Source organism: Syngnathus acus, chromosome 21 (assembly GCF_901709675.1).
Source record: "Syngnathus acus chromosome 21, fSynAcu1.2, whole genome shotgun sequence".
Lineage (NCBI taxonomy): Eukaryota > Metazoa > Chordata > Actinopteri > Syngnathiformes > Syngnathidae > Syngnathus > Syngnathus acus.
The window spans coordinates 13,328,012-13,352,725 of NC_051105.1; the positions used below are offsets into that span (position 1 = coordinate 13,328,012).

The window sequence follows — 24,714 nt, forward strand, 5'->3', positions numbered from 1 at the left end:
CACCATTCTCACTAGAGCAAAAATTATTCAGTCTCGAAGTCCTCTCGATTGAAAACTCAAACATATAGTAAAAAAGGGTAAGAGGCTAGAGGTCTAAAATGCTGTTTGGTGGAAAAGTCGAGTGATCAGTTCTCCTTGTTCCAAAATCCGAATTCTGTATAAAAGAACAGGCTGGCCTAAAGAATGGAGATGACGACGCCCTAATAATGGCTCCTCTCTCCTGCACCGAGGTCTGCATCTCCTAGCCTGTCTTTGAGTTTAAAATTTGACTAAGTCCAATTTGAAGATAGTATAAATTCATTTTAACGGACCTTGGGTTAATCTCAGAAAGAATGAAATCTATCTTTGTCTAATCGGCGTTCTCGACCCACGGCAGTAGCCGCAGGGGCCATACCCCTGACGGGGAAAGCCTACCGGGCAAGAGAGAGCGATGCTCTTTGTCCGAACGAACCTTTTATACCAGTCCAGTTCGTGGGTACTATGCCTGCTTGGTCACGTACCAGTTTATTTCCATGACGTCATACATTGGCCTCAGATGACCCAAATGCTTCCAGAATAGACTGCACCTGTGTAACACCTTCTTTGTTTTTGACAGTGCTTACAGTAATTTAGATAATGGACCAGTACTAAGTTCGGCTATATTTGTAGTGGTGATAGAATAAGCAAAATAAATGACCACAGACCAAGGTTTGAATTGAACTGCCGGCTTATTTTAGAAGAGAAAATAGTTGACATACAATTTACAAACAATAGACATACAATTTACATTTAAACTCAACGTTAGTTGAAGAAAATAATTTCCCTTTCAGTTAAACTTTTCAGTTTAAGGAATTTCAATTTCAACCCGGGTTGTTTTATTAATTCTAAGGATCAATCTGTTTAGTTACCTTACTTTGTGTTGTTGAATAACATTCAGTACAGGTAAGTAATTCGAAAGTAATAGTAAATCTAATTTGAGTTCAGTTAAAGCCACTTTTAAATTCCCACCATATCACTGATTTTGTTCAAACCAATCAATATTTCAATAACACCATTACAGCATCATCACATATATAGTTCACAAAAACAAAAGTGACAAAATGTATAAAACTCAAAACAATTCGGCAAAAGACTGGACGACTTTCTTTATCCAAATGTCTCTATATCCCTTCAGTTGGTTTCTCCTGCTTTGTTCCTGAATAGTCAATCAATCCTTTCCGAATCCACTTCGGTGTAGCAGTGGGGAAAAAAATGGATAGATCCTACCAGATTCGATGAACAACGTCCAGCAAGTGCTCTCCGCTCCTGCGTGAGAGACAATTCAAAGGCCTCTTTGGTGGCTCGCCATCTTGCGACTCGCACAAGAAATCAGCTTCGTTATTAGTTCAGATGTTTCTGAACCAACTCTCGTGAATCAAGTCCCGTTTCGCACTTAGTGCATCACCAAGGTGAAAAAAGTTTGGAAACAGAAAAATAAGTCCATCAAATACAAAAACTTTATATAATCCTGTGTCACGTTCTCTCTCTCTCTCTCTTTAGTTTAACGGACTTACTCCCGTATCACCTTCGCCATCATCCCGAAAACAGAACGGCGGGAAAGAGAAAAAAAAGTAGAGTTCGCATTTTTGGTCACATGGGTCTTTTCTTACGTCATCATGTCTCCTTCAAAATAAAAGTGAATGTTCACACTTTTGTCATTTTATCAAATACAAAACATTAATAAAATAATGAATTTGTATTGTTTTAATAATTTACATGCTTTTAATCTGTGTTGGTCTGTTTAGAAGATATTTACAATGTACTTTCTTTATGACTGTTTTTATTAACAGGCTCTTATTTTACAAGGCTATGGTAACCTGGGTCACACCTGCATCTCGGCCGGTCTCAACCGGATTCAACCAGATGAGGTGACCATGTTCTCACGGAAGTAACAATTTTCTCAGGGATGCTTCATCCTGTTTCCCACTCCCAAATCTTGTCAACTGTCCATCAATGTGACATTTGCAAATGTTTTTTCTCTGACTTGTGTTCCGTCAAACAGCATTTTGTTTAGGCTTCAACTGGAAAAACGTGACCGAGGTCACGCTCCTGTGTGGGATCTCAGTCTTCCACCACTTAGTATCACCATTAACCCTTTTCGCCTCCTTGTCTCCGCTCACATTTATACATCCATGTGTAAATGGAACATCAATATTACATACATGTTTGATACTGATCAAACATCGTGACAATAATAACACGTACTTTCACAATAGTCAATTAAACACATAATCATAACTATGATCGTGGATTCTCTTAGTTAGCAGGTTAAAACACTCTAGCATCTTCAAAACGTATTTTGACAAGCTGGTGACCTCTAGGTCAAGCTCAAGCGTGGGATTGCAGCCTTCCACCCACGGTATCCCTGTCAACCCCTTGTCCTTACTCAACTCTTAATGCATTCATGTGTAAATGAAATATCAGTGCTATGATGCTGCTCAAGTTGCTACTAACTATACAATATTGCAAAGCAAAATAAAATAAAGTATATTGCAGCTTACTCTAACTGTGATTAACATCTCATTCTCATTACCTAACATCTCATTCTCATTACCTAACGATGAGCATGGGCTTCCCTAGTTAGCAAATTAAAATATTCAAGCAGTTTCAAAGTATATTATAGCAAAACAAAATAATATAACATAATCCAAAATTGTGTGTTGCTGTTCTTCAGAAAAAGTCTTCATCTAATCGATGACTTTTTAAACTACTAATTTACTATGTTAGGTCAATCTGACTTTGGCACCATCTTCTGGTGAAATTTGGAACGGGAATGGAGGTTTACTGGTTCAACCAACAAATTCCTCTACCAATTTTAACAATAGTTAATTTTGAAGAACTAACTTTTAAGTAACCCCTACTCAGGCCCCCTTCTTCAGGTCTTCCATGTCAAGCTTTGAAATTTGGAATTTCATCTTAGCCAATTCGTCTGGGCCAAATCCAATACACACTCACTCACCATCTTTTACCCTCCTATCCACCATGTAACTCGACTATATATATATATGTACTATATATATATAAAGTCAAACCTCGGTTTTCAACCACAATCCGTTCCAGAAGGCGGTTCGAGAAGTGAATCGTTCAAATTCCGAATATATTTTTCCCATTACAAATAATGAAAAAGAATCTAATCCGTTCCAAGACTATAAAAAAATGCCTTTTTAAGCATTTATTCATTTGCGCATTTTTGTCCGATCGCGCAACTGGAGCGCAACTGGAGCGCAACTGCAGCGCACCGCCGAACGCGCAACCGTAGCGCGCCGCCAACCGCGCAACTGCACCGCGCTGGTCGCATTATTGTGACAGAGCCGTCGCTGAAATTTAGAAAATATTTTTAAAGTCCTGATGTACTTTCCAAAATTTAAGTGGACCTCAGTGCGCAGAGAGCTTAATTTGGTCCGCTCGCACAACTGCAGCGCGCCGGGCGCTCACTGTCGCATTGCTTTAAGAGCGTCTTTGTGTTTTAGGATGGCTTTACTGCTCCCACTTGCTTTCTTTGGAGGCATGATTAGGGGTTAGGGTTACAATCCTCAAAGTAACGAAAATACAATAATAATAATAATAATAATAATACATTTAATTTAGAAGCGCCTTTCAGGTCACTCAAGGTCACTTTACAAGAGTTAAAAAGTTAAAAACAAGCGAATTAAAACAATAGCATACAGTAAAGAAGATTGTGAAAAACATGTTAAAAACAACAACAACAGTAAGGCAACTAGAGATGAAATGCTGTCCTGAATAGGTGAGTCTTGAGAGTGGATTTAAACTGTGGGAGGGAGTAAATATTGCGGATGTCAGGCGGAAGTGTGTTCCAAAGTTTGGGAGCAGAGCAGCTGAAAGCTCTGCTCCCTATGGTGGTAAGCCGGGCATAGGGGACAGTGAGGTGGATGGCAGATGAGGATCTAAGGGAGCGGGTGGAGGTGGCTGTGTGGAGGAGTTGAGACAGATAGGGAGGGGCAAGGTTATGAATAGCTTTGAAGGTATGGAGGAGGATTTTGAAAATAATGCGGTATTGAATCGGAAGCCAATGCAAGTTCTGTAGGACGGGGGTGATGTGATGGAAGGAAGGGGCTTGGGAAATGATTCGAGCAGCTGAATTCTGGACCAGTTGGAGCTTATGGATACATTTCTGGGGGAGACCGAAGAGGAGAGAGTTACAATAATCAAGACGGGAGGTGACGAGGCTGTGAACAAGAATAGAGGTGGAGTGGGGGGTGAGAGAGGGGCGGAGGCGATTGATATTGCGGAGATGAAAGTTGCGGGTGGTGGTGTTGATATGGGAAGAGAAGGAGAGTGTGCCATCGAGGATGACACCCAGACTCTTAACCTGGGGAAAGGGGGAAACTAAAGAGCTGTCAATGGAGAGGGAGAAACTGTCAACTTTTGATAGAGTGGCTTTAGAACCAACTAAAAGGATTTCAGTATTATCGCTGTTTAGTTTGAGAAAATTGGAGGTGAACCAGTTTTGTCGTTCGGAGAGGCAATGAGTCAGGGAAGAGGGAGGGAGGGTGGAGTTAGGCTTGGTGGACAGATAGAGCTGGGTGTCCTCCGCGAAGCAGTGAAAGAGGACATTGAATTTACGGAAAATAAGACCAAGAGGGAAGAGGTAGATGGCGGCGCCCCAGTTGGCCGCGGCCGCCACGGGTCTCAACAATCGACGAGGATTTTCACAAAATATGTCGCCTAGGACACTACAAACAACACAAAGTTTAGTTTATCCATCCAGTAGATTAGTGTATGATCGCCAGCGCCTGCTGGAGGTACGGTCATCAAGTGTTTTCGGACTCGTAGCCACAACTACCCTAGTCTGTTTGCGTAGCCTCGGAGTGCTTGGGGCGCTAGCCCCAGAAGCTCACGACGCAGCGGGCTCGCCGGGCAGCACACGCCGGAGGAGGAGTAAGCGTAGGCGGTGTGACCGGCGGCGAAAGCGCGGCTGTCGAGGTGGGCTAACGGCTAAGCTTAGAGCTAACCCCTACAAACCGCCGCTTCCATCCATCTTCCTCTCCAACGTCCGCTCACTGGATAATAAAATGGACCATCTAAAACTGGAACTCTCTTCAAAGAGGGAAGTTAGAAACTGCTGCGCTCTCATCCTGACGGAGACATGGCTGAACTCATCAATGCCGGACAACGCCGTTAGCCTGGAGGGGCTCGCTACATTCCGCGCCGACAGAAACAGCGAGCTAAGCGGTAAATCCCGAGGAGGTGGGCTGTGTGTCTACATCAACAACAACTGGTGCAAAAATGCTAGATCTGTCGCCAGCTTCTGCTCTTCGGACATCGAGCTTTTGACTGTTAACTGCAGACCCTTCTACCTGCCCAGAGAGTTTACTGTTGTTAGCATCACGGCTGTGTACGTGCCTCCTAGCGCTAACACTAAAGAGGCCATGAGGGTTCTCTATCGGACAATCAGTGAGCTGCAATCCACGCACACAGAGGGGGTTTTCATCATTGCTGGGGACTTCAACCAGGCTAGCATGAAGACTATTCTCCCTCATTTTTACCAACACGTGGATTTTCCAACTCGGGGAGGGAACACTCTGGACTTGGTTTACACCAATATAAAGGATGCATTCAGAGCAGCCCCCCGCCCCCACCTCGGCTCTTCAGACCACCTATCTGTTATGCTAATCCCTGCATACAAGCCCCTGCTGATCAGAGCAAAACCCACAGTGAAGCAGGTGAGGGTGTGGTCTGAGGGGGCCATGGAGGCACTTCAGGGCTGCTTTGAGTGCTCTGACTGGGACATGTTCAAATCAGCAGCAACATATGACAATCAGATCGACATTGATGAGTACGCCATGACTGTGTCAGCCTACATCAACAAATGCTCCGAGGACGTCAGCACCACTAAGAACATCATCACCCGAGCCAACCAACGACCCTGGATGACTGAGGATGTACGTCATACGCTACGAGCACGGAACTCAGCCTTCAAGTCTGGCGACAAGGAGGCACTGAGGACAGCGAGAGCCAACTTGAACCGTGCCATCAGGCTAGCGAAGCGAAGCCACAGTCGGAAAATTCAGGATTTTTTCCACGACGCCAATAACACCAGGAGTATGTGGCAAGGCATACGGGCGATCACGGACTACAACTTACCCTCCCCCCCGGTGGGTGAGGTTGATGCTGACTTCCTAAATGGTCTAAATAACTTCTTTGGGCGTTTTGAGGCACTAAACAGCACTCCTGCAGTTAAAACTGTTCCCCACCAGGAAGAGGAGGCCCTCTGCCTTGACTCAGCCGACGTGTGGAAGACTCTGAGAAGAGTCAACCCACGTAAGGCCCCAGGCCCCGACAACATACCTGGGCGGGTGTTCAAGGAATGTGCAGGCCAGCTGGCTGGTGTCATCACAGACATTTTTAACATCTCGCTGGACCAAGCCAAAGTGCCAGTGTGCTTCAAGGCTGCCTCCATCATTCCGGTGCCGAAGAAACCTCAAATCACCTCATGGAATGACTACAGACCTGTGGCACTGACTCCCATCATGATGAAGTGCTTCGAAAGGCTGCTCAAAGATCACATCGTCTCCAGACTCCCCCCAACATTCGATCCGTTCCAGTTTGCCTACCGGCAGAACCGCTCTACTGAGGATGCCATCTCCTCCGTTCTTCACCTGAGCCTGGCTCACCTGGAGGAGAGGAACACCCACGTGCGGTTGCTGTTCCTGGACTTCAGCTCAGCGTTTAACACCATCATTCCACAACATCTGGTGGAAAAACTGGAACACCTGGGCTTCAGCACCCCCCTTCGGAACTGGCTGCTAGACTTCCTCACCAACAGACCTCAGTCAGTCCGGGTCGGACAGAACACCTCAGATGTCATCACCCTCAGCACAGGCTCCCCTCAGGGCTGCGTCCTGAGCCCCCTGCTGTTCACCCTGATGACACACGACTGCGCCCCCAGGTTCACCACCAATCACATCGTGAAGTTTGCAGACGACACAACGGTGGTGGGCCTCATCAGGGACAACAACGACCTGGACTACAGAGAGGAGGTGGAGCAGTTGGTGGGCTGGTGCAGAGAAAATAGCCTGATCCTGAATGTGGAGAAGACGAAGGAGATCATCGTCGACTTCAGGAAGAACCAGCCTCACCACGCTCCACTGATCATCAACAGCTCAGCTGTGGAGGTGGTCAGCAGCACTAAATTCCTGGGAGTCCACATCACAGACGACCTCACCTGGACTGTGAACACCACAACACTGGTCAAGAGGGCACAGAAGCGCTTGTACTTCCTGCGGAGGATGAGGAGAGCCCACCTGCCCCCACCCATCATGAGGACGTTCTACCGAAGCACCATAGAGAGCATTCTGACAAGCTGTCTCTCGGTGTGGTGTGGAGGTTGCAGCGCCTCCGATTGGAAGAACCTGAGGAGAGTGGTGAGGACAGCAGAGAGGATCATAGGGGCTCCTCTTCCCTCCATTCAGGACTTGTCATCCCAGCGCTGCGTGTCCCGAGCCCGTAATATTATCAGTGACCCATCACACCCCCACCATGGACTGTTCTCCCTGCTGCCCTCTGGGAAGAGGTTTCGCAGCATCCGCTGCAGGTCCACCAGGTTCTGCAATAGTTTTTTCCCTGCTGTCGTCAGACTGTTGAACATTCAAACGTAGCATTCCTCTGCACACTTGTAAATACTGCTTTTGTCTCCTGCACTGTTTACATACTTTATCACTGCTGCACTTTGTACTTTATAATTATCTTATTTCATATTTTTATATAGAATGTCACTTTTTTTAACCAGCCGAAATACCACTACATTGTTGAAAGCCGTATGCAACGAAATTTCGTTTTGTACACACCTAGTGTTGACAAAATGACAATAAAGTTCTGTCTGTCTAAGTCTAATTGATGATGTCACAGCTTAAAGTTCACAGAATTCCGTACAAAATGATGATGAATGGGCGGTGTGCGACAGTGGGCGAAGTGGATGTATGTGGAAGAATGGTTTACAGCAGGGGTGGCCAACCAGTCAGAGACTAAGAGCCACATTTTTTACTGTGTCATCGCAAAGAGCCACATCATACACATGAGCACACATGAACACCCCCCCACACACACACGCACACAAACACGCACGCACGCGCACGCACGCACGCGCACGCGCGCGCGCGCACACACACACACACACACACACCCCTCTGCTCAGCCAAATTTATTGTGTGACATTATTATGTCACGCACCAACATGATAATGACAAATTGACTCCTACAGTACTAAAACCACAGACCAAAGACCACATTTTCAACAATGAACATTGTGTGCATTGTCTCACACAGACAAACTCTCAGTTCAACAAATTCCACAAACAAAAACATAAGTTTTTTCACTTACTATGTGTGGCGGGACAGACCATTCGTTTGAGTTCGTCGTTTTCAGGAGACAAGATTTCAATAACGTCACTGAGGCATATTTTAACGAACTCCACTTCATTGTATGGCTTTTTAGCCCGTGCAATGTTCCAAGCCAGTTGAAACAATGCAAGTGTGACAGTCGCTGAGTGCTTCGTAATTTTTTTGAAAAACTGTACCTATTTTTCTGCCTGACTTTTCAAAGTCTCCAAACTTGTGCTTGCGAAATTCAGTCCCTTTTGCAAAGTCCTTATCGATATTGGCATGAAGTGAGCTGAAGTGGCGCTGACCATTTGAAGCTTTTAAATGCGCCAATGACGTCCGACATATCAGGCAGAATGGCATGCCATCGCGTTCAACAAAAAACAACTTTAACTCTGTTAAAAACGTCCTGTGTTCATAGTCATACATTCGTTTAGCTGTGCATTTTGTCCTTGCCATTTTGGCAAGCATCTTGTCAGCTTTTCTGGACCTAATGGGCCCCGTAGTCACAGACGCCATTCATTAAAAAGCCAGCAAAACATATCGCTCTGTTTGTCCCTCCTCCTTTGCGGGATTTCACCTCACGCGCATGCGCGTTTGACCAAAATACCATATTGAACTCAAGCGAAGCAAATACGCACGAAAAATAAACACAAATGTTGATATGAACGTAAAAGAGCCGCATGAAACTAGCCAAAGAGCCGCATGCGGCTCGCGAGCCGCGGGTTGGCCACGGCTGGTTTACAGGAAGGACACTTGGAGATAAAACCGGTAGAGGTGCCAGAGAAAGAGCGGCAGGAGGAAAACAACCAAGAGCCCGGCCAAAGGTGATCTCCAAGGCCGAAAGACGGGATGGAAAACAACAGCCCCCACACACACCGAATCGCCCATAATCAGCACCCATCCCCATGGAACCAGCTCTCACCGAACCAGCACCCACTCCCATGGAATCAAACTCTCCTGCGAACTTGCCACACCCCCTGACTCATCACCCATCAAACTCGGCCCACACTGGCATGTGCAACTGAATATAAGATGGCCAAAGAACCTTGAACGTTGCCTTTTCTGAATGGAGACTTTCTGCTCTTGAGCATGGTCGCACTAAAGGCCCAGCGCTGTGTTGTACTTTCCTGAAAACAGAGCTTTCTTAACAAGAATTATGATTGAACTCAACCAACCTGTGCAAGTCTAAATTTTGTTTCGGTGTCTTAGCCTTTTCCTAAAACTGAAGAAATAAAACGAGCATGCAGTGAGTAAATTGGATAACAGGTGATTGGCTATGGCTTTTGCCATGAGGCGCGGATAGCGCGCTTCCCAAATTGTGGACCAAATCCAAAAAATGGTGACCATCCGACGTGATTTCTTCAGAAGGAAAAGTGCATGCTCCAGAAAGGATTCTTCCTTCTCCGCTCTTGCTCAACAATATTACAGTCCGATCGACACAAAAGGTAAGGGGGAACCTTTTCTTTTTTCAATAAAATTTCCCAGTTCAGTGATATTGTGGAGTGAAAGCAGAGTAAAATTAAAAATTAATAATTTTAGCTCTGTGTTCAGGAATGGTGGTTGTATATACGTACATTTATGATTGTATGGAAACTGGTGAAGAAGTGATTTCTTTTTGGAAAAGAGAAAGGTGGTGAGGACTTTGTCTGATCAGCGAAGGGCGCTCACGCCGCTGGAACTTGTGGGATGCCAATGGCTAGCATATGGGCACCAGAGTGGCCTCAATAGTAGACGCTTAGGGACTTTGTACTGTTGCCTAAGGTCAGGGTCGATTCGATCGGCCAGGCCACCAATACGAGTCAGGGACTCGTGTAAAAAAAAAAAAAAAGAAGGCATCGCTGATATAGCAGGACGGATGCCTGGCGACCTCAATAGTGCGACCTTAGAGACTTATATTGTTGTCTAGGGCGAAGGGTAACTGGGTTAACCAGGTAGCTACATAATTGTTGAAGTGTGTCTATGTTGATATTGTGTGGAAAGCAGGCTTGGCTGTCAGATGGGACAGCGACGCAGCTGGAGAAGTGAGTGATTAGTTGTGGTGCTGCTGTTCATGGGGTGGAAGTGATGATTTGTGGTTCATGAAGAACAATAAGTTGATTTGTATAAAATTGTTGATTTTTTTGATTTGGCATGTGAGTTGGAGTCAGAAAAATGGCTTAACAAGAACTTGATAAAGAATGTATATATATATATATATGCATGAAGGTTGTATCCCATTGTGCGGTGGGGTTAAACTGTAACCATTTTTGTTTTCAAAAGGGTGCGGCTCTAAAGTTTGGGCCAAACGGTCAGGTGGGCACAAATGCATATTTAGGACAAAGGTGAGGGTTGCATTGTGTGACGTGGTGGTGGCAGCCTCCGCACTTCAGCTCCCCCCCCACTACTTTTCATCGGCTGGGAAGATTGCCATGTTGTGAGTCATGTCTATGTTGTGGGCCCGTGTGTTATCTATGTTAGTCTTCGTGTACCGGTTCGTTATAAATGATGGCATTGGGCTAAAATGGTGCACGAAAACGGTGTGCTAGACAATGGTTTATCAGATTTGCATTGTTAAATGTAAAAATTAGAAATTATAGAATAATCTGAGGGTTGTGGGCAGAAACTGGTCCGACGGGGAAAGTGCCCAGCCCTCATAAAAAATGTGAGAGTAAGAGAGAACATACATTGTAGAATTGGAATTCTTAACAAGAATTGTGATTGAACTCAACCAACCTGTGTAAGTCTAAATTTTGTTTCAGTGTCTTAGGCTTTTCCTAAAACTGAAGAAATAAAACGAGCATGCAGTGAGTAAATTGGATAAGAGGTAATTGGCTATGGCTTCTGCCGTGAGGCGCGGATAGCGCGCTTCCCAAATTGTGGACCAAATCCAACAATACCTAATGTGTTTGAATAAATGTTTGAATTAAAAAAAAATTATGCAGATATAGTCTGCCTGCCCAAATTCTCCATGGCTTAGGCGGTCCACGGAGGCAGAGCTTTCAGGGCTGCGAAGCACCCAGCCTCCGAACTGGCCTGCGAATTTGGACACGGCGACCGTTCGCCTCGCATGTAGGGACACAGACAATCTAACAATCCTATTGTTACAACATACGTTGTTTTGGAGGATCAATTGCTTGGTGGTTTGTGAAGGCACTCAATAGGAAACATGATCACATCAATGTCGTTCATTTCCAAATATTTGGCAATGGTTTAACAAGCGGCTTTGTCTTGGGGAAGCTCTTGGGGAAGTTCATTACATTAGTTCACGGGAAGATGTGCCACATCCAATATGGCTAATACGATGGCGTATTCCAGCTACTGGCCAACACGCTTAAGAAGTTATCTAGTAGATGAACATGTCTGCACGTTACGACATTGACGTGATCATGTGATTTCCTATTTTATGCCTTCGAACCTACCAAGCAAGCAATTGGACCTCTGCAGAATGTCACTATCAGAGTATTAAGCCGTTAATTATTGCCGGGAATATTTTGGTTTGTTTGTTTCAGTCCAATATTATTATTCATCCACCACACAATATTTTGACGGATGTGAAATATATACTGGATTTTGTTAGATCAACTTGTTATGGAGTTTCCTTGAACAGTACGTTTTTAAATGCAGTGATTTTGCGAGCACCAAGCCAGGGTGTGAAGGTCCCCATGACAAATATACTCTGCATGGAAGGTTTTCCATTGAAGGTAGCTGCGATGTCATGTTTCATTTATTCACTGATATTTCATTCCACTTAACGTAAACTTGTTAGGAACATTTCGTTTCTAACAAGTCATATTATAACCTATTCGCTAAGTTTAACTAAGCATAAGCTTCATCTAACGAGTTGTATGTTATTTTATTAGTATTATTTGTTCTTATTTTCTTTGTTGTTGAGAGGTACATTGGGTTGTTGTTCAAGCAGCCTAAAATTTACTCGTAAATGTACATAGCATAATGTGGTTTTATGGTTTACCTCAACAACACTGTCAAACTCTAACATTCTCCCAACTGTTGGATCCCTTCAGAGGGTACATCAAGAACCGGAAAGGCCACCGCCCCGACATGATTTTTGTCTTTTGGACGCTTACGTCACTTCCCCATCTTCTCTCAGGTGTGTACTGTACATTGTTTTTTAGTTTTGCATTTTAAATGTTTTGGGTTTTGTGTGACATGAGGTAAAACAGTAACACGCTCTTGATATTCAGAGCCACGACAAACAGCACTGTGGCACCTAGATTAGTCTCGTAACAAACAAATTATGGGGGTGGAGTGGGACGCTGATGGCGCTTTTAACGTTTCCATCTACAGTAGTTCCAATATTTAATTCAAGATTCAAGAGTTTTTATTCGCCATGTTTGAGCGTGCCAAACAAGGAATTTGACTTCGGTAAATCACAGCCTCTGTTCAACATTTAGGTGACTAACAACACTCAGGACATGTGAAAAATGGCAAATATTCTCAAACATCCCCTGATCTTAAACTCCCAAGAGGGCAAGGAAAAACTCAAAACTCCAGCTAGGGGAAATGAGAAATCTTGAGAAGAGACCACAGATGGGAGGGTCCCTCTTCCAGGATGACCAGGCTGCAATGGATGCAGAGAGGACACATAGTACAAACAATGTAGACAATCCAAAAAAAGTGTGGAGAGCAGGATGTTATTGCACAGTAATGACTCTGAGACTCTAAGAGTGGTGTGAGTTCATCAGAGCAACAGCCTGGGGGAAGAAGCTGTCTCTGTGTCTGCTGGTTTTGGCGTACAGAGCTCTATAACGCCGTCCGGAGGGGAGTAGTTCAAACAGACTGCAACCTGGGTGAGAAGGGTCTGTAGAGATGTTACTTGCACGTTTCCTGGTCCTGGACAGGTACAAGTCTTGGCTAGATGGGAGGTTGATTCCAATTATCTTTTCTGCAGTCCTGATTGTCCGTTGCAGTCCGTGCTTGTCTTGTTTGGAGACTGATCCAAACCAGACAGTAATGGAGGTGCAGAGGACAGACTGGATGATGGCAGTGTAGAAGGTCTTCAGCAGCTCCCGCGGCAGGTTGAACCTCTTGAGCTGTCTTAGGAAGTACAGCCTCTGCTGGGCCTTCTTCCGGACAGAGTCTATGTGGCCGGTCCATTTCAGGTCCCGAGAGATTGTGGTTCCCAGGAACTTGAAGGTGTCTGTGGAGAGAATAGTATTACTGCGGATAGTGAGGGGTGAACGTGGTGAAGGGTCTCGCCTGAAGTCCACTGTCATCTCCACGGTCTTGAGCGGGTTCAGTTCCAGGTGGTTTTGGCTGCACCAGTGGACCAGCCGCTCCACCTCCTGTCTGTACGCAGTCTCATCACCGTCCTGGATCAGTCCGATGAGAGTGGTGTCGTCTGCATACTTCAGGAGCTTCACAGTAGAGTCACCTGAGGAGAAATCGTTGGTGTAGAGAGAGAAGAGCAGTGGGGAGAGGACGTCCCCCTGAGGGGCTCCAGTATTGGTGGTCCGGGTGTCAGATGTGATGCTCCCCAGCCTCACACGCTGTCTCCTGTTGGTCAGGAAGCTGGTGATCCACTGACAGGTGGAGGCAGGCACCGCGAGCTGGATGAGCTTCTGTTGGGGGATGTCAGGAGCGATGGTGTTGAACGCTGAGCTGATGTCCACAAACAGGATCCTGGCCTATGTTCCTGGGGTGTCCAGGTGGTGCAGGATGTAGTGCAGTCCCATGTTGACCGCATCATCCACCGACCTGTTTGCCCGGTAGGCAAACTGGAGGGGGTCAAGCAGGGGGCCCGTGACATCCTTCAGGTGGTTCAGCACTAACCTCTCGAAAGATTTCATGACCACAGATGTCAGTGCGACAGGTCTATAGTCATTCAAACCTGTGATGGCGGGCTTCTTGGGCACTGGAACGATGGTGGAGCTCTTGAAGCACGAGGGCACCTCACACAGCTCCAGGGAACGGTTGAAGATCTGTGCAAAGGTGGGCGCCAGCTGCTTAGCGCAGACTTTCAAGCAGGAAGGTGACACGCCGTCTGGGCCCGGTGCCTTCCTGATCTTTTGTCTCCGGAACATCTGGCGCACTTCCTCCTCGCGGATCTGGAGTGCGGGCGCGGCCTCTGCAAGAGAGAGAGTGGGTGACAACGGTGATGGAGGTGTGGACAGCGCAGTTGTGGGGGGAGGTGAGTATGTAGATTGTGCTGCAGGAGGTCCCGTTGTGTGGGAGGACCGATCAAACCTGCAGTAGAACCTGTTTAGCTGGTTAGCAAGCCTTGGGCTCTCCACAGGACGGGGGGTTTGTTTCTTGAAGCCCGTGATGCTCTGCAGACCTTTCCACACTGTTGAGGGATCAGGACTGGCAGAGAGGTGTCTCTCCAGGCTCTCCCCGTAACACCTCCTGGCTCAACTGACCTCTCGGTTCAGTGTGTTTCTGGTCTGCTTGAACAGGTCCCGGTCGCCGCTCCTGTAGGCCTCCTCCTTGACTTTGCGCAGCCTCCTGAGGTTCGGTGTAAACCAAGGTTTGTCGTTGTTGTACATGCAGAAGGTCTTAGTCTGCACACACAGATCCTCGCAAAAACTGATGTATGATGTGTCAGTGAGTTCATGCAGGTCTGAAGTTGCAGCTTCAAAAACTCCCCAATCGGTGCAGTCAAAGCAGGCTTGGAGGTCCTGCCTTGACTCCACTGTCCACTTCCTCACAGTCTTCACCACAGGCTTCGAAGTTTTTAGTTTCTGCCTGTAGGCCGGAATCAGATGAACTAGACAGTGGTCTGAGAGTCCTAAAGCTGCACGAGCCACAGAGTGGTATGCATCCTTAATTATGGTGTAGCAGTGGTCCAGTGTCTGTGTCCCTCTGGTGGGACACGTTATGTGCTGTCTGTATCTGGGGAGTTCGTGTGCGAGGTTCCCCCTGTTAAGATCACCCAGAACAATGATTAGTGAATTTGGTAGAAGTTTATCCATGTCTGTCACCTGGTCAGCCAGCATCTGCCTGGCTTCACTCGCACGTGCGTGTGGTGGAATGTAAACAGCCGCCATGACGATCGAGGAGAACTCCCGTGGTGAATAGAACGGCCGGCAGTTTATGAAAAGTGTTTCTAGGAGAGGGCTGCAAAACTCTTTCAACACCGTGACATCAGTACACCAACGTTCATTAATGTAGAAACAGAGACCACCTCCCTTTGATTTTCCGGAGAGCTCCGCGCTGCGATCTGCACGCGTTAGCCGAAACCCAGCTAACTCCACGGCGTGGTGGGGGGTTCGTTCGCTAAGCCACGTTTCAACAAAAAACAGCGCGGCTGATCTGCTGAAGTCCGTGTTCCTTGAAGTGAGGAGCAGCAGTTCGTCCATCTTGTTCGCCAGGGAGCGGACATTCGCCAGATGAATTGACGGTAGGGCAGAACGGAACCCTCTCTGCCTCAGCTTTACGAGGGCTCCGGCTCGTTTTCCGCGTCGCCGTCGTCGCGCTAGCTTGTATAGCACCGCCGCTCCGGCTAAAATCTCCGAAAAACTGTCTGAATCAGAGAGAACAGGAGAGAAAATACCAGAAGAAGACTGTCGGATGTTTAACAGCGCTTCTCTGGTAAAAGTGATCCGGGATGGACAGCAGAGGACACAGAAAACACACAAAATAAGACAAAGAAACAGAGAGCGACTCACCGTGGCGGCCATCCGCGGCGCCATCATGACGTCACATTAGACACATTGTCTACAGCCTATGAAATATCACATTAGTCCTAATTGTAATTTGTAACATATTCACTGCATGACAGTAATCCCTCACCACTTCGCGTTTCAAGTATCGCAGAGGCGCTACTTTGTAGGGTTTATAAGTGATGGGAGAACGGTGTTTAAATACACGCTGATGGTGCAGGGTGTGCCTCTGCGGACATGACTTGAGTTCAAACGCAGAAGGCGGCCACACGCGAGGGAAGAAGCATCACCTGGTGCAGAAGAAGTCAGGACACGTGACAATATCACGTGTTATTTTATTTACTGTAAAGGTACAATATATCTACAGAACAGTATGGGAATGGTTGTTAAGGCAATAGAAAAGGTATATGTACTGTATTGGGGAGGGTTTAAAAAGCTTTAATATTGTGTACTGGACCACAATGCTACAGGCGATTCATTGCAACCGTGACTCACTTTGGATTCGCTATGCATGATGTCCCTCTGGGTTAGTGTAGTGTGGTAATTCGGAAGGTACACACTTTGTATTGCCTGGCAAGGAAAACCACTCTTCTAAATGACTCGCAAAACATCCATGCTCTCTCGTGGCCAACAAGAAACACTATGCGTTGGAAATTTCAATACAATGGTGTATACATTTCTAAATAATACATATACCGTTTCTACGTTGGAAATTTCAATACAATGGTGTTTAAATTTCTAAATAATACATATACCGTTTCAACTTGGCGGATTTTTGTTTTTTATGAATGGTTCTGGAACGCATCTCCCATGTTAAATGAGGGATCATTGCATTCCTGGATTTGACTCAAACGTTTGTCACTTATAGTTACCATAATACATGAAAGTTATGTATTTTGTTTTTCATTTGCTTTTTGACCAAGCAGAGTTGCAATTTATAAACCAAGTTGCTCGGCTGTCAAAAGAGCACAGGGGCGTTTGCTACATTTAAAAAGGACTTAAATATTTCACTTGCAAAGAGATCAGGAACGCTTAGACATGTTTATATGCAATAAATTACACAATAATTTTTTATTATTCTTATTTTTCAGCTTTGAGTGAACTTCCCCAACCAGTCAACGTGGCAATCACCTCCACTAATTTCCTTCATATGTTAACATGGGAACATGGACCAGGCAGACCTGCGGATATTTATTATCAAATCCGCATCAGTACAGATATGTGAGTTTCTTCATTGTTTATTTTAATGTAATATTTTAGTTCAGTGACATGAATCACAGATCTATTCGAGCTTCATGGGTATTAAGTACTGTACAGTGAGTGGTACCTTGATGCAACCAGTCTTTCAAAACATTAGTTAGATACCATTAGTTCTAGAACTCAAACTGTTGACAATCGGGCTCTGCAACATGATTGAAAAGTATGTGATGATTTAAATATTTTATATCTGTCAATATATATATTGAATCATTTTACTCTTTTAAAAAAAGGACCACCGTATTTTTCAGACTATAAGTCGTGTTTTTTTCCATAGTTTGGGTGGGGGGGCGACTTATACTCAGGAGCGACTTATATGTGAAATTGTTCACAAATTTTCAAAATTCAAAAATCCGCAATGTAGTGAAACCGCGACAAATGAACCACGATGTAGCAAGGGATTACTGTAATTTGAACTGCAACTGTGGCGCGGCGCACACGCGGCGTTGTGTACATAAAAGACAAAGGATTCGATCACGGGATTTAATGACTTGGAATGACAGATTGTTTGATAAAATTGTTGTTTATAATTATATGGGCCTGTGCAATAATTTGAACTGCAACTGATGACGAGTCCGACGTCAGCGGCGCAGCGCGCACGCGGCGTTGTTTACATAAAGGATGAAGATTTTGATTGATGATTTAATGATTTGGAGTGACACAGATGGTTTGATAATATTGTTGTTTATATAATAGTTATTTGATATATAAAATATACAGTGGAGCCTCGGTTTTCGACCACAATCTGTTCCGGAAGGCTGTTTGAGAAGTGAATTGTTCGAATTCTGTATCATGTTTTCCCATTGCAAATAATGGCAAAAAATTTAATACGTTCCAATAAAAAAAAAAACGTCGCTGAAATTTAGAAAATATTTTTAAAGTCCTGATGTACCTTACAAAATTTAAGTGGACCTCAGTGCGCAGGGAGCTTGATTTGGTCCGATCGCCCAACCGCAGCGCGCCGGACGCTCACTGTTGCATTGCTTTAGGAGCGTCTTTGTGTTTTAGGATGGCTTTACTGCTCCCACTTGCTTCCTTTGGAGGCATGATTAGAGTTGATGCAATCCTCAGAGTAACGAAAATGTAATAACGAACGGAGTCAGTTGGCAAGTGGGTCCTCTCGGCTCATCTCGCAAGGTTCGACAACCGAATTTCGTCCGACAGCCGAAGCAAAAAAATCTCGAATTTTTTGTTCAAATACCGATTTGTTCGAGAACCGGGACGTTCGAAAACCGAAGCTCCACTGTACATCGTTATATGGGCCTGTGGAATAATTTGAACTGCAACTAACGACGAGTCCGACGTCAGCGGCGCGGCGCACACGCGGCATTGTTTACATAAAGGACGATCAATGGATTTAATGATTTGGAGTGACACAGATGGTTTGATAAAGGTGTTATTTATGTTATAGTTATTTGAATAACTGTTAATGTTACGTCAGGCCCGTTCTCAGCTCTTCTTTTGTGTTTATGTCACCTTAGCATACCGTATCGTTTAGCCTGTTGTTGCTCGTTCATGTCTGTTCTTGGTGTTGGATTTTGTCGAATACATTTCCCCCAAAATGAGATTTATACACCGGTGCGACTTATATATGTTTTATTTCACTTTATAGTGCATTTTATGGCTGATGCGACGTATATTCCGGAGCGACTTTCAGTCCGAAAAATACGGTAATTTCATTTTAAAATTTAATAATTAACCTCATAAAAGAGGGCAGCACAACTATGAAAACGTCAAATTAACTTGTCAATTCAAAGATTAAATAAACATCTTTTTACACAAAATGTGCTTAGTAGGACTGCGCAAATCACATTGTACGTACCGTATTTTTCGGACTAAAAGTCGCTCCGGAATATACGTCGCATCAGCCATGAAATGCACAATAAAGTGAAAAAAACATATATAAGTCGCACCGGAGTATAAATCGCATTTTGGGGGAAATTTATTCGACAAAATCCAACACCAAGAACAGACATGAACGAGCAACAACAAGCTAAACGATACGGTATGCTAACGTGACACAAACACAAACGAAGAGCTGAGAACGGGCCAGACGTAACATTAACAGTTATCCAAATAACTATAACAAAAATAACACCTTTATCCAGAGGCGTAGCCAGGAACTTTTCCAGTAGGGGCGCACGCCCACAGGAAAAAAAATCGAACATCACCCACGCCGTTCGCTGATCGCTAAAACAACATCCGGGTCCGGGAGGCAAACGGTGAATAGATAACATCGCGCACATAGAATAGCGCAAGCACATTCGCGCAAGACCGAAAGAAAAAAACGGCATGAAGATGAAGAATCGAAAAAGCTCGATTTTTTTCAACCGGGGCGCAGGGAGTCCTAACCGGGGCGCCGCCCCGGCTTGGCTACGCCTCTGCCTTTATCAAACCATCTGTGTCACTCCAAATCATTAAATCCATCAATCGTCCTTTATGTAAGCAATGCCACGTGTGCGCCGCGCTGCTGACGTCGGACTCGTCGTCAGTTGCAGTTCAAATTATTCCACAGGCCCATATCACGATATATATAAATTATATATCTAATAACTATTACATATATAAACAACAATATTATCAAACCATCTGTGTCACTGCAAATCATTAAATCCATTGATCGTCCTTTATGTACCGTATTTTTCGGACTATAAATCGCGTTTTTTTTCATAGTTTGGGTGGGGGGGGCGACTTATACTGAGGAGCGACTTATTTGTGAATTTTTCCACATTTTCAAAATTAAAAAAAAAAAAAAAAAAAAAAGTGAAACCGCGATAAACGAACCCCGATGTAGCAAGGGATTACTGTAATTTGAATTTCAAGTGACGTCAGCTGCGCGGCGTTGGTTTACATAAAGGACAAAGATTCGATCACGGGATGACGAAGATGACGAAGGGCCCCGCGTACTACCGGGATCATTAGCAGCTTTGTTTGTAAGTGACACGGAGAACGAAGAGTTTGAAGGATTTAATGATTTGGAGTGACACAGAAGGTTTGATAAACTATTATGGCTTTTACGCACGCCCGGTCCTACTCTACGGAGGAATCTTTCACCTCCGTGGATGGAAGTCGGGGGCCGGCGCTCGGCCGGGTGGCTGTCCGGGGACGGTGGATGGGGCTCGGACGTGGCTTCTACGCATGCCCGGTCCTACTCTACAGAGCTCTGTTTTACCTCCGTGGATGGAAGTCGGGGGCCGGCGCTCGGCCGGGTGGCTGTCCGAGGACGGCGGATGGGGCTCGGACATGGCTTTTACGCACGCCCGGTCCTATTCTATGGAGCTCTCTTCCACCTCCATGGCTGGAAGTGCCACCTCCGGGGATGGAAGTCCACGCCGCCACACGCCTGGAAGTCCACGGTGAACTATTTATGTTATAGTTATTTGATATATTTTATTTCGTGTAGCAACTTGTATATGTTTTTATCGTTACAGTTCAGTAGTAATTGGCTCGTTGAACTCTTGTTTTGTTAAATAAAGAGCCGTTTACCAAACCCACGTCTTTCCTTGTACTTTCTTAACGCTACAATATAGTATAGGAATAACGACGAGGCTGACGTCAGGGCGCACGCGCGGCGTTGACAAAGGACGAGGAATTCGATCGATGGATTTAATGATTTGGAGTGACACATGGGTTGATAATATTATTGCTTGTATAATAGTTATTTGGTATATAATTTATATATCGTTATATGGGCCTGTGGAATATTTTGAAGTGCAAGCGCCGTCAGCGGTGCGCACCCGGCCGGCATTGTTGACATAAAGGACGATCGATGGATTTAATGATTTGTAGTGACACAGATGGTTTGATAATATTATTGCTTATATAATAGTTACCGTTTTTTTCCGTGTATAATGCGCCCCCATTTATAATACGCACCCTAACAATGGCATGTTGATGCTGGAAAAAAGCCTGTACCCATGTATAATACGCACCCAATTTTTTTTTTTTTTTTTTTTTAAGTCCCAATGATCGTCACACACGCAGGGAGGCAATGGGTCCCATTTTTATAGTCTTTGGTATGGTCTTAACTAGGCTGGATGTATTTGTTTTTGTTGGCGTTGATTTCTCCGACTGCCCGTAAAGGCACCACCGCGATCAGATGAAAAGAGAGGAAAGTGACGTGCGGACGTGAAAAAGGCGGCTCTGTATGGGAGAGACGTTGAAGAGGAATAAAAACACCCTTGGAAACCAAAACTTGCCCCTCGTCGTGACTCGGAGCCGCAACAAATGTTTCGGATTTGTGTAGGGTACATTGTGACAGCAAACGAGCAGGTGATCGAGCAAGCGTCTGATACGAGAGCATTGCGTTCGTATGGAGCGTGTTTGAAGTGAACAGCAGAGACGAAAGGAACAAGGCAAAGTGTTGTGAAATAAAATATTACCTGTAATACGCATTTTGTTATTTGCTGATTGTATTAAACTATCACATTCATTGTCAGTCAAGAAGAGAAGAGGACTATTATCCCTTCTTTGACGAAATGACCGGAGCACAGTACAAACATACTATTGTTCTTTCGGTATTTATTCAACCCACATTCTTTCACAACATGACAAGAAGAGAACAATACATAAATCAATACTCGTACCAGTACCATGATTTTCTTAAAAAAAAAAAAAAATAAATAAATAAAATTAAAAAAAATAAAAATTTAAAAAAAATTGTACCCATGTATAATGCGCACCCCAGATTTTAGGACAATAAATTAGTTAAATTTTGCGTATTATACACGGAAAAAAACGGTATTTGATATATAATTTATATATCGTTATATGGGCCTGTGGAATATTTTGAAGTGCAAGCGCCGACAACGGCGCGCACCTGGCCGGCATTGTTGACATAAAGGACAATCGATGGATTTAATGAATTGGAGTGACAGATGGTTTTATAAACGTGTTATTTATGTAATAGTTATTTGAATAACTGAATGTTACGTCAGGCCCGTTCTCAGCTCTTTGTTTGTGTTTATGTCACGTTAGCATACCGTCTCGTTTAGCCTGTTGTTGCTCGTTCATGTCTGTTCGAGCAAAACAGGAAACAGCTGCAAGTGCAGTCATGCGCAGTGGTTGCTGCTTTAAGCAAGGTTGCCAAGACAACCAGTGGTTTCCGCTGACCTGGTGCAGGGATTCTGACCTTTCATCTACATAATCCGATGAGATAATGCCAGAAGCCTATAAATATGTAGCCCTGACACAGAGCGGGGCGCTTCTTCCTCGTCAGGGCGATGGCCGTGACGCTGCCCGGTGTAAAGAACGCCGTTTAGACGAAGACGGTATTTCCATTCTTTTTGAGATTGAACAAAAATCTATTTAGATGAATTTCCAGAGTCTTCGAATTGGACTTTGTCAAATTTTAAGCTTCGAATTGGACTTTGTCAAATTTTAAGCTTCGTGGAAGGCAGAGGAGACAGCCGCTTCGGGCAGAAAGGGGAAGACGCTAATTTTACGGCTTTGGCTAAGACCTTTGGCGAGACCTTTCCTCTTTTTTAAACAGAATTCGGATTTTGGAACAAAGGAGAGCCGATCACTCGACTTGTTCAACCAAATAGGATTTTAGACCTTTAGTCTCCTCTTTTGTTCTGAGTGGGTGAGTGTTGTTTTTTTCGACTTGTAATTCTTTTTCTTGCTTATTCATTAAATCTCTTCTTAATCCTTACTTCGGTTATCGATTATTTCGTATTAACTATGTTGAGCATGGTTTTATATGCAGCAATTAGAACTTTAAAATTTCTTTATTTCCCTATCATAGTCATTCTTTAAATCCGGTCAATTCTTTTTAAAGTGAAGACAGCTTTAATCTTAACATCAGGAATTGTCAGATCTGGTTCGAAGTTGTTATCTTGAGCTCAGCTAGGGCGAGTGCGCTCTAGTAAATCAACGAATCCGTGAGGTCTTAACAAAGACATCTAAAAATATCCGTAACATAGCAAAAGCCTCAAACAACTGAACGGAGCCATCATTATGGCGCGGTTATTCTGACGACGTGCCTCAAATTTAAATTACTCAGCACGAGCGTCGTTTGACTTCAGAGGGATTGGCGTCATAAAGAGATTATATTTATTCTTTTAGAATTAATTTAACTCAGGTGGTCAGAGACGTACGAGTCCCTTCACCCCGGCTTATCGAACCCTTTAATGGGAAGCCGGTCACTTTAATAAAAAGTGCAGGTTTGACAGTCACTCAAAATCATTAAATCCTTCAATCAAAATCTTCTGTAAACAACGCCGCGTGTGCGCTGCGCCGCTGACATCGGACTCGTCAGTTGCAGTTCAAATTATTCCACAGGCCCATATAAATATAAACAACAATTTTATCAAACAATCTCTGTCACTCCAAGTCATTAAATCCCGTGATCTAATCCTTTGTCCTTTATGTAAACAACACCGCGTGTGCGCCGCGCCGCTGACGTCAGTTGCAGTTCAAATTACAGTAATCCCTTGCTACATTGCGGTTTGTTTATCGCGGTTTCACTACATTGCGGATTTTTGAATTTTGAAAATCTGTGAATAATTTCACATATAAGTCGCCCCCCCACCCAAACTATGAAAAAACTGCGACTTATAGTCCGAAAAATACGGTATTTCACGAGTCTTGATAATTATTGATTTTTTGAAACCTATTTAAAATAAAAAAACAAGTAAAAAAGATAAATTAAAAACAAATCAATTGATTTAAGATCAATTAATTGATCTTAAATAAAACAGCCATCAAAAAGAAAACTATTCAAAATAGTGGCTGGTAATAAGATCTTTAGGTGTTCCATATTTCCTCTTGGGTGTTTGTAGTTATGGCATGAATGTAATGTCATGCTGTAGCCCAGGGGTGCCCAATACGTCGATCGCGATCGATTGGTCGATCGCCAAGCCACTATTGGTCGATCGCGTGATATTAAAATGTTTTTATTTTTTTCGCACTTGACGCGTGTACAAACAACGGCGCTAACAACACAAACACGCTAGCTCGCGAGTTCCCTCCAATTGTCAGAACCCTGTTTTTTCTCTTAAACTTAAGAAAGGGTATAAAAATGAGTGGGGCAGCTGGCCATAGTAAGAAGTATCACTTTCATAGGGAATGGGAGTAGGACTTTTTTTTCACGATGACATATATATATATATATATATATATATATATATCTTTGTGACTTGGTCATTTCAAAAGTAGCTCGCGAGCGGAAAAAGTTTGGGCACCCCTGCTGTAGCCTCTTCCTACAACACGCTAAATTTCAGGGTCAGGGTTTGCTTCTAGATTTTATTTTATTTATATTATATTGAGTGCAATTTCTATTGATATTGTTCAGGTGTCTGCTGCAATTTATACTGATATTCAATTATTGCTCAATCCAAGTTGATTGCAATTGATCGTACAATATTTACAGTAAGTACCGTAATTTTCAGACTATAAGTCGCGTTTTTTTTCATAGTTTGGGTGGGGGGGGCGACTTATAATAAGGAGCGACATATGTGTTTTTTTTCAAAAAATGTAAAAAACTTTAAAAAAAAAA

General features: G+C 44.2%; 1 protein-coding gene and 1 long non-coding RNA gene across 9 annotated transcripts in view; one reads left to right on the forward strand and one right to left on the reverse strand.

Moving 5' to 3' along the window:
- Positions 1-507: 507 nt before the first annotated feature.
- Positions 508-2,023, reverse strand: LOC119139723. The gene is made up of 2 exons (XR_005101422.1): positions 1,847-2,023; positions 508-566 (listed from the first exon to the last, which is right to left on the reverse strand). It is a non-coding gene; the product is annotated as an uncharacterized LOC119139723 (long non-coding RNA).
- Positions 2,024-11,719: 9,696 nt separating this feature from the next.
- LOC119139697 (interferon alpha/beta receptor 2-like) overlaps positions 11,720-24,714 on the forward strand; it is a 65,751-nt gene continuing 52,756 nt past the window's right edge. For 5 of the 8 annotated variants that reach the window (XM_037280637.1, XM_037280643.1, XM_037280642.1 and 2 more), the window contains exons 1-3: positions 11,730-12,041; positions 12,376-12,448; positions 17,051-17,180. In XM_037280637.1, coding sequence (XP_037136532.1) covers positions 12,003-12,041; positions 12,376-12,448; positions 17,051-17,180 — 242 coding nt within the window. In that variant the 5' untranslated portion in view covers positions 11,730-12,002. Of the gene's footprint in view, positions 12,042-12,362; positions 12,449-17,050; positions 17,181-24,714 lie in introns of those variants that run through there. The other 3 variants (XM_037280639.1, XM_037280640.1, XM_037280641.1) reach the window with 3 other exon arrangements.